The 16,281-nt window shown below is 42.1% G+C and overlaps 1 protein-coding gene across 4 annotated transcripts in view; it reads left to right on the top strand.

The window, feature by feature from the left end:
- Window positions 1-16,281, top strand: part of DAAM2 (dishevelled associated activator of morphogenesis 2) — a 210,196-nt gene that overhangs the window by 174,402 nt on the left and 19,513 nt on the right. For 3 of the 4 annotated variants that reach the window (XM_075089130.1, XM_075089129.1, XM_075089131.1), the window contains 5 exons: window positions 1,137-1,169; window positions 4,747-4,853; window positions 13,138-13,222; window positions 14,823-14,929; window positions 15,649-15,737. In XM_075089130.1, coding sequence (XP_074945231.1) covers window positions 1,137-1,169; window positions 4,747-4,853; window positions 13,138-13,222; window positions 14,823-14,929; window positions 15,649-15,737 — 421 coding nt within the window. The remainder of the gene's footprint in view (window positions 1-1,136; window positions 1,170-4,746; window positions 4,854-13,137; window positions 13,223-14,822; window positions 14,930-15,648; window positions 15,738-16,281) is intronic. The other variant, XM_075089132.1, reaches the window with a different exon arrangement.

Here is a 16,281-nt window from a genome sequence, read left to right as displayed (position 1 = left end):
CTTTATGTGATAGTTTTCTTTTTCATCCATACTTACTCCAGTGTGAACTGGATTCCAATCAAAAAGTCCTCATCAATTTTTTTAAAGACCAGGCCACCAAAATTTCTTTTGAATCAAAATCTTATAAGAACTTTTCCAGCTGATTCACACTTAGTCTTTTCTCCTCTTTTGTTTTTGGAAATACTCCACTCTGGCCAAGTATGTATTTACCCTCAGTTTGTGACTTTTAAACTTCATCCAAATGTCTGTAAAGAAAAATGTCAATGCAAAGCCCTGCTCTTGTGCATCTGAAATGTTGAATGAGTACAGATAAGACATTTCTTTCTTTGCTGTTATTAACATGATCTTCATATTTTTTCCAGTTTCATTTACGTTAAACAGCTTTTCTTTATTCTTCTTTTTTTTTATGACAAAGGGTCTCTTCTCCTCTCTCAAGCCCCATGTATCGTTTTTGGTGGCTATGAGGGAAGGAAAAATTGTCCAGTGTACAGAATGCTGGACCAAGAGTTCTTAAACTTGTCTTTTAACCTTGCTCCTATCTTACTGTGTAATACTGACCTTTTGATTCAGTGTATATGGTGTTTTCCTGGGGTGTGGAACATGTTGTGAAATAGTTGGTGTCTGTCACCCAGTAGTGCTGTAAGGCTTCTTTGGCGGTTACAGAGTGTTTTCAAAATACTTGTCTAGAAGTTGTTAACAGGTATAACATGCCATTGAAACAAGTTGTTAATAGTAATGGCAAACTGTGCCTGTGCATCAGGAGAGGAGAACTGACCCTCAAGTTTTAACCTCGGCAGTTCTTTCAGTAAGGCTCCAGACTAGATTTGTAAAGGTATTTAAGCATTATCCTGGTTAATATTTTAAGATCTAAGAGATTTATGCTTTGGAGACTGAATTTATTCTTTTCAGAGAAAAACTAGAACTCTCAGTTTCCCCAACTTCTGATGATTTAAAATATGCAAATACATGCTGAAATACCTTCGAACCATCTAGGCCAGTATTACTTGCTAAGCATTTTATTCTTTTAGAAAACAGTGAGTGTCTAAATTCAGCTGCCTTGTTACGTTTGATATCTTTCTCTGTGACTAATTTTGGCATGTTTCCTTCTTCGTTATTTGCGGCTGCTGCCTGCATAGGACCTGCTAACTAACCCCTCCTCCTGTAAGCAGGTGAGTATCATTGTCTGCCTCCTGATCATCTTGCAGTGTGTGGAGAGGTGAAGTCCTGCACAATGCCATTATGGGGACATGACTCATCTCATGCTACTCTTTCATATGCCTTTGCACCTCTGCTTTCTGGGTGGGGAAGGAGGTACAAAATATTCCTTTAGTGGTATTAGCTCTGTGATAGGAAGTACTTCCTGTTCTTTCACTTAGCTACAACCTCACTGTGGTTTCTGCTGATGTCTGCAGTCCCCTTTTAGACTATCCTGAGGAAAAAGACCAGGCACAAAGTAAAATGTAAAAGTGAGCTCTTCCTTAACCAAACTAACAGTTTCTCTAGCGGAGAACAAAAGTGAGTCTAAGAGAGCCTTTACTCCCACTGTTCCCATCTGTTGTCCATCTGCTTTGGACAGTACTAAAGTCTCCAGATGTCTCACCAGCTACAGACTTCCTGATAAAGAAAACCTTTCTTTCTGAAGAACTGCAAGGCACTTTGGTTGGGTAGAAGGATTTGTGCCAGCTGAGGAGCAGAAGGGTTGGACTGGAGGAAAGCCTACTTAATTTCAGACTGCTGAAAGCCTCAGAAAGTTCAGTGAAAGACTGAAATGGTGTTTGGATGAAGTAGAGATATCAGACTGCCCCCATGTCTTCAGACTGGCTACCTCTCTATTTATTCATCATCCTAAGTAAAATTCTTGGCAACACTTTTGGGAAGAGTAATGCTTTCAGAAGACAGTTGTTCAGGTGTCATCATGAGTGTCTCTGGTGGCTTCAGAAGAAAATAGTCCTTGCCATGAGTGCTCAGGGAATTGTATTTGGAAAGTCTGGTCAGGACCCCTACCACTGGGTGAGGTTAATACATGGCTCTGAGCCATTTACTGTCTTTCGTCATGGCAACGTGAGCCATGAAACAAGCCAATATGGTAGAAATAGTTCCAAAAGTATTGATAATTACTGGAACCTAGGGTGCTGCCACGGTACCAGATCACAAGGTCTACAGCTAACCAAAATCAAACTGTATTTGAAAAAGAGAATGGCTGTTCTGATCTGTTCATATTCACTATGATGAACATATTCCAAATGCCTAGTCAGCCCAGTACTGAAATTTTAGTTGATTTTTGAATTAGCCATTAAAATCTCAAATCTGAGATACGCTTTGAAGCCCATAACATAATGTTATTCCAGATGGAAAGTTGGTAAAGAATGATTGGATAAGATGTACAGATCTGGTCTGCCAGGCTGACAAGAGCTCTAACTATTCTTGCTTTGTGTGCTTGGCCTATGTCACAACAGCTGGTTGCTACTGCCCCCTTGCTCCTCTTTTTTGGTGTCTAAGAAAATGCAGCTAGTCCATATGCAATCTGTTTTACTTCAGCTAAGCTTGCAATCTGTCTTCGGTAGAACCTGAGGCTTCATCTGCTTTTGCTTACACACAACTCCAAGTATCTATAAATATCTCTCTTCTCAGTATGGGTTGAAGAGAATATATTTTTAGATGAGACTAGCCTGCTCCTTTTGACCAAGGAGTAGGCCACGTCTGAATAGTTCAAGTTATTCATCTGTGTTGAACCCTGTGGGTTGAGGAATTGGAAATGGAAATTGGAAATGATACCAATCCCTGCTGCACAGCTTTAGAGGAAGCCCAACACCCCACCCCGCCCCCAGCCAAATCCTGAAACAACTTGTTTTTAACCTTGACATGGGTGCTGATTAACAATAACCGGGTGTGCTTTTCTGCAGACATTAGCTAGTGAGGGACAATGAAGCTTTTAAACCCAGAACACAGAACAACAAGTACCTTTCTTACCTTCAACAGCTGCCTATCTCCCTGTTGCCCCATCTTCCTCCACACACACTGAGGAAACTCAGGAAAACTTTGACATCTCTACATGCCAGATTAGACTGGGGGTGCCCTGCTATTTGGTATTGTTCGTTATTCTCTCAGAAATAATAAACTTGCCCAATGCTCAGTTTTTCCTTTTTTTTTTTTTTGGGGAGGGGGGGGAAGACTATTTGATGTATCAAGTAACATTGCAGTTTTTTTCTACCGGGCTATACACTTTGGGGACATCCAACAGAACTACTGCATTCGCATCTTCCGCTGGTACATTGTACCTACTTGTTAATGCCACTTAGTATTGGTGGTGGCTCACTGCAGCACATTTGGACATGATTGTAGGAATACTTTGTATATCCAGGAGCAACACAGGCTCATTGTAGCTGATTGTACCAAGAACTCAAATGACAACTATCAGTACGAATCTGTAATTTACACTTAACTCTTGAATATTTAGGTGCCAAAATCTCTTGGGGTGGATTAGTTGTGTTGATATAAGTAAGCCCTGAGCTGCAGAACCTTGAATCCTGGGAATGAATTCTGGGCAGTGCCACTGTATGCTTGCCATGATCTTACATCTTTCCCTGGGTATCTGCTGTTGACCACTCTCAGGGGCAGGATACTGGGGTAGACAAACCTTTTGATCTGACTCAACATGCTTGCTGTTATGTCCAAAGAAGGAAATCACATTGCTAATTTGATGGGTACGTTCAATGCTAGATTATACTGGGAAGTCTCAAAATCTCAAGGCATGACAATATGGATATCATGGAAAGGCATTTTTGAAGAGGTTCCAGCAGCAGTTAGCTGGGAAAATAGAAACTGTCCTGTTTCCAATTCCCTATTCTCTGTTGGTAACTGGAGAGCTGTTATCCAGGATTAATACCTTTTATCATTATCTCTACTTCCCTTTAAGGAATGGTGTTAAAAGAAACTCAAAGTAACTACAGAAAACCAGGCTCTGGAAGGGAAACAAATTCCATGTATCTGGCGTGTAGGCAGGACAAGGAGACAGAGACTTCTGGATGGTCAGACTCGGTTTGCACATAGTTTTTCTGTGTGCTGTGACAAACATTTTGGACAGGGATTTTCCAGTTTATTTTCCAAGTGATGATTTTGGCAATGGGCATATAAAGAAAACTTTGAAAAAGGGTGTTTTCTGTATGATTAAAGGTATTTATTAATTTTAAAAAATGAGGCTAGTTCAGATGGAGATGTTGATGATATATTTAGTAACATAAATGCTATCTTGCCCTATTGTTTTTATCTCTCATATAATCTGTATTGGACTGGTCCGGTGGCAACCTTAAGTGATGATGGAAGGATTTTTCCTGATTGGACTGCAGCCTTTCAAGAATGCTATGTAACCCTAGCAGGAGGCACTTCCTGAAGGATATGCTGTGACACCAGTGGACTTTACCATAATGTGCCCAATTTCCCTGACATGCCAGTTTTGCACAATAACGTAATAATATAACTGTTGGTAGAGTGAGTCCAATAGGTCAGCATCAAGTCCAGTATTTGTAATCAAAGATGATCGTATAGGTGCTAATGAATGACCTCTGTTTGTCTGGTAATACAGAATCTACCTACATGTTTTCTGCCCTTTCTGTCTCCTTTTCTCACCATGTGGGTGGATTTTCCCAGGTTGGGATGGGGTTTGCTCCTTACACTCAGCTAAGTCTGTCAGTCTTGGGTGAGAAACATGATACTGATTTTTCTCCCCCCCTTTTGAATTACATGCAGAAAGAGATGGGTTCAACAGAAGACCTTTACCTCTCCACACGAAAGGTGAAAGAGCTCTCTGTGATTGACGGCCGGAGGGCCCAGAATTGTGTCATTCTCCTTTCCAAGTAAGTGTGCTAAACCTTAGCTCACAGGGTATCCTGTGGTCAATGTAGAGGCAAGAGGGGATGGAATTAAACAAACTGGCATGTTTCTTTTCTCACGTAGACCTGCTGTCTAATACCTGCAGAGCTTCAGAGAAACCTATCTTGCAGTATCGTAAAAGTACGTGTCTGCCTGAAGTGTTAGCTCACTTAATAAACATATGCATACACGCATTTTGTGCATTAAACAGACATAGAGACCAAGGTGTATCTGAAGAGACCTTTCACCAGAAAGCTATCAGCACTCATAGGCAGATGAAAGCAGCTCATTGGCAGTGCTTGCACTTCACTGTATATGATGTGTCCTCCATGCTCTGAGTATGTCATTTGTCTCTGTTCTGTATGGTTCTTTCTAAATGTTGTTCTGAGCATTTCCCTGCAATACAGCAGAGCTGAGAGTGGTGTTCATCTTTGTCATTTTTGACTCTTGGTGAGAAGAGTGGTAAATGTAAAAAAAGATATTCAAGAATTAAGTCTTGTGTTTGTAAATTAGCTTTTGGAAGCCAGGAGTTGCCTTTGCATGCTCCTGCAATGACTCTAATGGCTTCAGACCCTGTGACATCAGGTCCCTCTATATGTTTTTTCATGTCTTTCTACCAACATGGGTACTGGGCTGGATGTCTGTCACTAAACATCAAATTTTTGCAGACACTGATCCAGCTGAGAAAGTTGCCTTTCCTGCCAGAGGAGGAATGGCAGGGCTGGAGACAGATCCTGGGAAAGCTGTGGCAGTACTGAGCAACAAAACTGTTTCAGTGATCAGTAGAAAATGCAGGTCCATATGGATGTGATTGCTTGTCTGCTCTAGCAAACTAACAGTTAAAAGCAAAGTTGCAGTCAGACCACCAGGACTGGAGTGAGTTCTTTCCATTGCTTAGCAAAACCCACGGAGGCTCTCATTATGCTACTTATGTGGCATTAGCCTGTATGTCAGCAGGACCCTTCCCCCGCCCATCTAAACCATCAGTGAGGGAAGGCTTACATTTCTCTCTCTGCAGCAGTTGCCAACACATGTCTTTGCTGGTGTTGGCAGCTGACTGCAGGCTAGGGCAGAGGAGTGGGGAGGCATAGGGGCAACAGGATTTTCATGCTGTTTGACCGACCTTCTAAAGTGTGTCTGGGGTTCAGATTAATTCATGTAAGCACATGGAACATTTCCTGGAAGTGGTAACATAACATGTGCAGGTGGCTGGGCTGAGGAGGATCCAGGAAGGTCGTCCATGACTTGGTATGATACTAGATGTTTATTTGTAAACACTTTCTATCCCCCAAAAAAAGCAGTGTGGACAACACCATTCACCTCTTCTGCCATGAGGTGAAGTCCCAGTCTTACCTGGGAGAGAGAAAGGACAGTCTCTGTGGTTTGTCTTCCATTCTGCTGCCTCCAGCAAAGGCACTGAAGCATGAACCTTGCACTTCAGGGTACACCGTATGTATTTGTTCCAGGTGTGCCATGAAGCCAGTCCAGGTCAAGTCGCTAGTCTGGACTCAAACCAGAGAGGTGAGAAGCTGTGTTTTGTGACTGCCAATCATAGGAAATATCCTGATCTTATTGTTAGCAGGCCTAACCTGGATGATAGAGATTTGGAGACTGAGCTCACTGTCCTGTCTGGAGGAGCCGGCCAGTTTGCATTGTGCCTTGCTAACCTTGCTATGCTGTGCTATGGGAAATGCCAGTCACCAGGGCTATCGATGGCTTAGATTATTTTGTAATAGATAGTGATACACCCAGGATATCAGAAATATCTTGCAGCTTGGCCCAGGATTGCTATTCCTCCCCAAACTTCCCTTTAAAAGGCAACTAGAAACACAAAAATCTTTGGGAACTAAAATGGGACCTCTACATTCATGCCTTTTTCTGCTGTTTGTGCTTATATGGTTCTATTATTAAAGAGAGCAGTTGGGAGGATTGGCTGCAGACAGTAACTGAAAGGGTTTTACGACCCCTCTGCAGTTTTTTTCGTTACCTCAATTCTTCCTTCTTTAGGTTAAACCCTGAAGGAGAGACACTCTCAGTCAAATCGTCCCTGGCTGCTGCCATGCCCTTGCTGGTCCAGCAGCACACCTTACACATGTGTGCATGTGGGTATGCACACATGTGCAATGAGAGGGGATTTTAAATTGGTGACAAACAAAGAGAGTTTGTGCAACTCTGAGCTGCAGCCCCAGCTTTCAGGTTGCCACAGTATCTGACAGCAGCTGTTTCCAATTGACTCTTACTGTGCATATATCCCTGTAGTTTATTCCCCCTTTGTTTACACTAAACTGTCATGTCCTTTAAAGTAAAATAGCTGCATGGGTTGGGTTTTCTTTCCCTCCACTACTCAAGTGTTTTTGTTTTACTAACACTGTGTTAGAAGGGGTCAGGCAGAGCTCATATTTCATTTGGTCCAACAAGCCAAAACCTAGATAGAGTGAGAAATAGATGCCTCTTGCTTTCTTTCGCCCAGAGACCAGAGCATGGGAGACTGAAAAGAGATGAAAATTGAATTGCTAGCTGATTGTTGCTGACAGTTAAGAGATTCATAAGCCTTCCTCCCCATTCTCATCTCTGTTTTCATTAAAAGAAGTTCTATTTCAACTACTTGGTAGCAGCATCTTTCCATTTTCCTGCAGTGGAAGGATGTGATTGCCCTTGTTTAATGGAGTCTGATGGATCCAGAACAAATTTCTGTCCCATACGCCAACTGTAAAGGTTTGTATAGGCACAAGATCAGTTCATCTCACACTATTTCCAGTAGGCCATAATTCAACCAGGACATGGAACCATCTGTCTGTGGTGAGTCCAGGCACCCACCAGCTTCAAATCTGGCTTTCTCAATGGTGTTTCCAACATACACTTATTTCTGTCACACTGGAAATCTGCTATCCCTCATGAATTTCCTGATGTCTTCAGTTTCTACTAGGCTGGAGATTTACTGTCAGACTTGTGTGGTCTGGAAGAGTCATCCCAGATCCCTGCGTTTCCCTGCTTTCACCTAGCAGCTGGAAATTCCTCCAAAATTTCTCTGACCTCTCTCACCAGTATGGCTTCTCTGTGCCTCCATTACTTTAGTAAAGGGTAGTATTTCCGCTACTCTAGTGTTTTGTTGTACCATATCTTTAAATGTTCTTGCAGAACATTAAATGGTCCTTGCCAAACATGCCTAAGACATGTCTACCTTATTGTCTTGCTCTGTGAAATGCTCTGGAGAGGTCCAGTTCTATGAGACGTGTTGCTCAAAAGAAGGCTGAATGTTTCCTTATGGAACTCTTTTGTGAAAGTTATTTTGCAGGAATTCCAACAAAATCATTATGTCAGTGTTCTTCTGAGATGTTTGTTATACCTGTGGCCCAGCTAGTCAGCAGTAACCCTCTCAAGAGGCTGGAAACAGTAGGAGTGCTAGCCAAATGTCATAAAACCAGTAGTAGCAGAAGACAGAATCTGACTACACAAAAATAGTTTTAAATGTGAACATGACAGTACATAGATACTAGCAGGCAGCTTTACCAAATGTTTGTGGCTTTCATGATTGTCAATTCAAATGTTTATCAATAAGGGAGAAGAAAAGGGACATGTGCAGCATTTCCAACCAGAACACTAACGAGACCGAGTATTTCTCTCCCATAGCTGTGCCTCCTCGGTGCTTCTAAACCCTTTCAGATCAGACATTGAGGACAAGCTATTGAGCCAATGTCAGTCTCTGTGTACTGCCTCTGCTGTGCCCCCAGTCCCTGTGTGCCTTTCTCCCATGTGACAATACAGTGTTCACCCTTATTTCAAGGTAGATTCTAAGCAGTATGATATTTTGGGGTACAGATCATATCTTGATACAGAAACAGCTCATTGGACTCAGCAGTTCAGTTCCCCAGTGTGCTGTCTTGAAAAACACTAGGCAATAAACAGTGCCTCCTGGGTTCCTGGAGAGATTTTCTGGTTTTAAGTTAAGCTTTTAAGTTTAGTTAATTATGGCTTTACCTGCTATTCCAAGTATGATAAACCCCAGGTTAAACTGAACGTGTCAGTTGGTGCCACCCTGTCTTTGATCACAACTAGGAACCAGTTGATAGGGTTGTGATAAAAGGTGAACCACTGCCTCATCAATATGTTACTGTAATTTCGGGATTCCCAAGTTTCGCCCTGCTTTGCTCTGCTTGGTTCAGAAAGATGGCCACCCACAGATCCTTCATCATAGGAAACTGAGTGTATTTGGATGCAAAGTAGCTTGGTCACTCGTGAGCTTTTGCTGAAGGAGGAAAAGAAAACAAAAGCCTGTTTCTTTATGCACTTGGCAGAATACTTGCACAGTGAAGTCCTGAAAAGGCATTGGTGGATTTTTTTTTTAACATGTTGATATAATGTTGTACAACATATCTGATAAAATGTCCCAACTGTTGTCCCCAAAAGGTTAAGGTTAAGGCAGTGTCATCTTCACTGACAAGATGAGTTGGCAGCTAAGATAAGAGGATGCAAAAAGAGTGGCTACATCTTTCTGTCTTCTGGGTGAATGTGCAGTTACATCAGCCTGACTCTTGAACACTGCTTCTGAGAGTGGGGGGACGTCTCCTTTTCCTGCCTTCATAGGGTGGTGACAATTGGTATTCCCAAAAAGTAGCTATTTAACAGCTTGCAGCTTGGCAGTTGTACAGAGGCTTAGGAGACTGCAGGAGTTAGAGAAGGCTTATGTCCCAGTCACAAAGTTTGGGAGTGACTCTTCTCCAAGTAAAAGGAAGAGTGGGAATGTGATCCCTGTGATATGGGAGCTTAATGTAGCTGCAACGGAATTCTGGGTTCTCTGGTTGTAGGCAAGCATGCTTCTTTCTCAAAAGCTGAGCAAGATCCGAGGAACAAGCCCATGAAGTAACTCACTTTTTCCTCTGAGGGGTAGATGGTTAATGAGCAACAAGTATTCTGCTTTGATCCATGGGACGGAGGAATGAAGGGGGGAGGTTACTGTGAGTTAAATCAATGGCTATATTTAAGGAGGAAAAATGAGCGAGCACTGGATGTCTGTAAGGGAAGTTGATGTAAAACTGCAACATGTCTCCCAGGCATGTTCAGAGTCAGGCTGCCGGCTTTCTCCAAGTGGACGGAACAATAAACCACTTGATGTCTGCAAGTGAAGCTGATGTTAAATCAGCCGAGGTGTCCTGGGGAGATTAGTGATTAATTACTCTGTAGAGTCAATAGAGATTATTTATGAAGCCGGAGGGGATAGAGGGAGGCAGGCTAAGTACCATATCAGAAGTTATTTGGTACTTGTTGAGCTTTAACATTGCTTGAAGATGACTCAAGCAGTTGGACTTCCATATGCTGCCACCAGATGTACGGGTGAAGGAAGGAGGAGGGAGTATTCTCTTTAAACAGTCAATATCTGTGCTATGAATGAATGTGCTGCAGCTGAGGAAAGGGGCACTGTGTTTCCTTCTGGTCACATTTACTTCCTGAGTCCTGATGCCAGAATCCGTGATTTGGTGAAGCGTACGGCAGAGAGAATACGGCTTGAATTATATGCTGTTCTGAATTGAGTTGTCTCCAGCAGCTGAAGGAAGAGTGCCTAGATCTGTAAAGCTTGTAAGAAAGTCATTACAGACTTTCCAATGGATGCTGAAATGTAATTTCTTTAGTGTAAATTTTTGGTCCATAATTCCACTTTAATTTGCTGCCTGTCCCACGTGAGTTTTGGGCTCTGAGGGATGCCTCTACTGAGTTCTAAATGGAAAGATTTTACGCATCTGCTTTAGGTTCCTCTTTAATCAGTTCACCTGTTTCTGTTTAGAAGCAGCACATCTGTTTCACATTACTGCTGGCCATCTTTAAGATCTACTGCATGGCTGGGCATGAGTTTTGAAAATACAAGAATCACTTGATTAACAATTCTTTGGCCAGTTATTCAGCCAGTTTTTAAGTGGGAAGATCCCCATTTTGTGCTGTTGATGCTTACAGCTCTTGAAATGAGTCCTGCCCCAGGAGATGAACAAGCCCACTTTGGAAGAGTAAGATTGTTTCGCTGTAAATCCTTCTGTACTTGTAATTGGATTGGTAATAATCTAGAATGCACACCTGCAGGCACTGTGACCTCGTTACAGGCCTGTATGTGACTAAGCTAAACTGCTTCTCGGCAGGGGGCTGGCAAGCTTTCCGCTTCTCTCTACTGTGGGCTAAACCGTTCAAACCAGATGTTTTTCTGCTGATGGCAGGGCATGGAATCATCCAAGAAATCAAAGTGTTTGTATAACTATCTGTCCTAGGGGCTCTCAATTATTTTTGCACAGAAGATGTTTTCAAGTGTATTTAGTGCTCATGAATGGCAGCAAACAGTGGAGCTTAGAGTCTGAAGTCCTCGGGCTCCTGGACAGAACAGCAAGATCAGCAATAATATGCGCTACACCTTCTGTTGGGTTGACGTGCCTCAAACCTGACTATTTGGTCTTGTTTACTGCATCCCCAAATGCACGGAAAGGGACTTGCACTGTGTAATGGGGTAGTCAGTGTAGTAGTTGCTCGAGGTATTTGTGTGGAAAAAACATGAAACCTCGCCCTCATTCTTTTTATCTTCAGTGAAAGTAGCAACAAAACCCCCCACCTTGGTGTTCATGCATTGGTTTATTGCGTCCCCTCTGACAGATTGTGTGCTTGTGTCACAAGACACAGCTAATCTGCACACTCCAGATTCTGGAAAACGTAAAGGTGCTTTCTAAAGGAAAAACAACCAACAAAATGTAGCACTTCAAAAACTGCAGGCACCAAATTTTCTGGGCATGTGTATACGTGTCTGCTAGGAACCAGGCCCACGCCCATCAATATGCTGCTCAGCCGTCATGCGGTCGCAGGGTTTGATCAGTTCAGGGTCACACAACCATGGACTTTATAATTTATGATTATTAAAGCCAAAAGAAACCCTTCAGTTTTCTGACTGAGACTGTAGAGCTTTTTGCACAAGCCCATGTATTGAGGTTTGTTATTTTGATCCCAAGTGAAACTGATGACCTAAAGTAAAAAGTTTCCAGCCTTTTCATTGTAAAACTTGTAATCCTGCTATCTCATCCAAGCATGGCCCAAATATGTAGCTTTTCTGGAAATTCAGTAGCCTTATCTTACTTGGCTGGTATCAGTTTGCCCTCCTTGTCAAAAGCAGACACAATGACAAGCTAGGAACAGAGTGAGTGCAATTAGTTCAGAGGTGTAATATTTAAAAGCTTTTGAATGTCTGCTGATTCGTATTTGAGTTTCCAGCTGTCGGTTATATTGGGCAATATTAAAATGTTTTAAGTTTCTTAGTTTTAGTAATATTTCCTGTCTGTAAAAATAAAGCTTGCTCTTTTGCTTTTACACAGTTCCAAAAATATGATTCTATCCAAATGGCAATAGCAATGTGAAATTTCAACATGGAATTTCTTAGCACTGGAGACAAAAATATTCTGCCTCATGCATCAGCCTGTCTTTTATTTATATTTGCATTTTCTCTTTCTGCTGTTAATTAATTATATTGATTGTAGAAGCTCCATGGACACTGCAGACTTCACTCCTCAAGTATTTCTTTTCACGCTTCTCTGTTTCAGTCCCAAAATTGAGATTTTCTTGTGGATAGCCTTTCCTTTATGGTTCATTTGGTCCTCCCCTACTCTACTGAAATGACTGATGAGGGTGTCATGGGTTGGGGGTGGTGGGGTAGAATTCATCACCTGCACATTTGTTCATTGACATCTGTGCTGAGAACCACCGAGTTAATTTCATGTAATCTATCAAACAGCCTCTCAATAATCACAAATTTTGACTGCTTCAGGTCTGCCCTAGATTTCAAGTGGAGACCTTTCTCAGATCTGTAAGAGAAAGATCAGTCCTACGGCTTGTTACTCTGGGAGATTCTTTAATAAGCACAAGCAGAAGTGTAACATGGGCTCACAGTCAGAAGTCACATGGATTTGAGGGGTTTTACTATAGCAAAAGAACTTGGTGAGGGAGGTATCTGATATGGGGGAGGTTGGAAATACTTTTGATCTATGAGGTCCTGATTATTCTTAGTCACCATCTAATTTAATGTGTGTTTGATCAGTTGAAGAGGATAAAAATCTATGATCTAGATAATCTCTGCCTTTGGAACTGATTCATTCATCTTACTGAATACTCTAGAATAGCAGCTTCATAGTGGAGCTTCCCATGGTTCTTTTGTGCCTTTTTAGTGCAGCTTTTCAGGCTTCCTACTTTCTGAATTGTCAGAGTCACTTAAGCTTTGCACTAATGGTACAATGTTGATCTTGTTGAAAGGCTGAAGCTGACTAATGAAGAAATCAGACAAGCAATCTTGAAGATGGATGAACAAGAAGACCTAGCGAAAGATATGCTCGAGCAGGTGAGAAGGGTTACAGTCAGATGCATCTTATTCCTAAGTCCTTCACTGCCTTTTTTCACCTAAAGTAAGTGGATGTATGTACTGGCTCTGCTGGTATGTCTGCAGATCTGAACTTGGCCCTATCATGTCAGACAAGATGCACGTGGAAGCATGAGAAAAGTATTTTTCACAATGTTGTCAAATATACCTCCCTCATGCACCTCTATTTGTATCAGGTTGATTTCATAAGTTTTCTCTTCTTGATGCAAAATATGCATGATTACAGTTGGTATGAGGTTTCCTTCCATGCCCTCTCTTCTCACCTGTGACTTTCCAATAATTTTTCCCATCTCTTCTTTATACTGCTGATGATATTTTGTTGTTGTTTTTTCTCTTTTTCTTTTCTTTTTCTTAATCTCCCTTCTCTGCCTGCAGCTCTTCCATTGGGAAATGCCATGAATTAGATCATGTAGGTCAACGGTTAGAGCTAGGACTAGAAGGGATCTTGCATTCTAACTGAAATGGTTAGAAAGGGAGTCAGGGACTTCTGTCCCCTGCAGTTGTTCACTGTGTAGCCTGTGGGGAAAGAAAAAAAAAAACCCCAAACAAACAATTAAACTACCCAATTTCCCCCATTTATAGAGGGTGAAAGATGATGCTTTGACCAAAGATGCATATGCTAAACTTTCTTAGGAGCACACAAAATGTTATAATTCTGAACTGCCTGACAAATGTAATTCCTTCTTTGTACATAGTCACAGTATTTAATTGTGTACAAAAAACTTTTCCGTTTTGGAAATTTATACCCTACTTGTCATGTTATCTGAATGCTCACAGTAGCTCTAGAAGTCACTGCAAGCTTCTGATGCTCCACACCTTTGAATATTGCATTTTGGGGGAGTGGGATAAAGTATTAAAGTATGAAAAGTATTAAAAAGTTTATTTGGCAAGCATTATTTAAGGCAAAATACGCCTTGTGAGCAGTTTTTGTGGGTGTGCGCTGAGGCTGTGTGCATGGCAATATTTATAACCATACTAAAGCATAACTAGCACGGGATATGTCAAAAATCTGTCAAAGTATGAGCTTTAAGGTCAGCATATGAATAGCAGCCAGTGTCAGACACATATCCAGTCGCTTGGTTTTTGTTTATTGTTTCAGCAGAGTGGGGTAGACCCAAGACAGAGATAGATAAGGCTTTGTGTAGGCACGATGAGTACTTCACACTGAGTGGGACACATCCTGCTCTTGTTTGCACCAGTCTAAACTCCAAGTAATGCTGTGGGAATCAAAGTTCTCTCTGTACTTCCCCTTGAGTAAGTTGCAGTAGCACTTGTCCTTTAGGATTTAGAAATGGGAAATTCCCTCTTGGAATTAAAGATTAATCTAATGAGGTCAGAGAGGGATAAAGACAGAACAGCAAGCAAAGGATTAAAAAAGGTCAGTTTTGTAGCCATGGTTTTTGAAGTTACGGTCACACGACTGAGTCAATGTAATGCTTCCCCATGGTAAAGAAATCTGAGGGCCCTGTCTCTCCCCCAAGGTTTGTTTGTGCCTCTCCGTCCCTCTCTCATTTCCCCGGGATCTCTCATCTCGGTGTTTGGTTTGTGTCTGTCACTCTAGCTGCTGAAGTTCGTTCCTGAAAAGAGTGATACCGACCTGTTGGAGGAGCATAAACACGAAATTGAGCGCATGGCCCGGGCGGATCGTTTCCTCTTTGAAATGAGCAGGTCTGTTTGATACATTATGGGAAAGTACAAGGAGGGCTTCTTGGAAGCAGCTGTAATTGTTATTGAAAATGGGTCATGTGGCACTGAGGGGGAATGTGCAAGAGATTGTGGGCCAGCATTATAGCCTATATTTGCCAGAAACCCACAAATGTTACAAATGTTTCAGTTCATTACACAAACTTTTTATTGACGATAAGCACCCTTCGTGCTGTCACTTAAGGACCAGTCCCCTGATGACAAGCAGAAGTCTGCCTCGTCTGCGTCAACTTGTTCACACAAAAAGGAATTCAGATCCAACTATCAGATGTAGTGTAGCCAGGGGTCAGGATTTCATACAGATCCCTTTTTCCATTCCGCTATCCCACCTCCTCATCCTCTGACCTTCTTTCTTGTTCCAACTTTGCTAAACCCTAGTCAGGATTAACATTTTGTTCTGCTACTTGAGATGCAGCTGGCATCTCCCGTGACTCTCGTATTTTGAGAATAATGGTAACCCTTCCAGCTCCTTTTCTGTTGTGATCAAACCATGCCTTGAGGCCCTCCATTTTCATAACAAGGTTGATTATGTAGTACTAGATAATTGAACGATGTCCATAATCCCATGCATAGGCCTTGTGACACTCAACATCCAACCATTAGATTATGTAGGCAGCATACTGACCCCGGGCTTCAAAATACAGTTCCAGTTCAGTGTTGGCTTTGCTCTACCCTTCATGCAGGATTGACCACTATCAGCAGCGGCTGCAAGCATTGTTCTTTAAGAAGAAGTTTCCAGAGAGGCTGGCAGAAGCAAAACCAAAAGTGGAAGGTATGGTTAAAGCTTCTTCTGAGAGTTGGATAGAGGGGCAGGGATGGTCAAGAGAGGCTTCTCTTCAAAGGAGGTGCTGTTACATGTGTACTATGGTTCTAGAGCCAGTAAGCCCAAGGCAAGTCATGTGCTAAGAAATTAGTTCTGTCTGACATTCTTCTTGCACCTATTGACTTAAAAGAGTCAGTTTCATGATTGTTACACTGTAAATATGTCCTAAAAGATGTGACAGTGTGCTACCAGGCTGTGCTGAGCTGCAAAAAGCTTTCATGGCTTTTCTGTGCAGGGCACCCTTTCCTTCTCACCCCCAAGTCCTTGCATCTTCTCTCTCCAGGGGGCAGTTAGAATAGATGCCTCAGGACAGTGGTATTCTGGGAATGTGTAACTTACAAGGAGGGTGTGGTGTATGGCTTCTGTGCCACGTCTGTGGTTATTGCAGAGAAGGGTGTATTGTACTCTGTATTTTCAGATGAGCTCAAGCCTTCCCCCAATCTCACTGGCTATGTTTTTAGAGCGTGAGATCCAGGAGAACAGCCTTGCTTCT

The sequence above is a fragment of the Phalacrocorax aristotelis genome, chromosome 3 (genome assembly GCF_949628215.1).
Source record: "Phalacrocorax aristotelis chromosome 3, bGulAri2.1, whole genome shotgun sequence".
In the NCBI taxonomy this organism is placed as follows: domain Eukaryota; kingdom Metazoa; phylum Chordata; class Aves; order Suliformes; family Phalacrocoracidae; genus Phalacrocorax; species Phalacrocorax aristotelis.
This window is presented reverse-complemented; position numbering and strand designations above follow the sequence as displayed.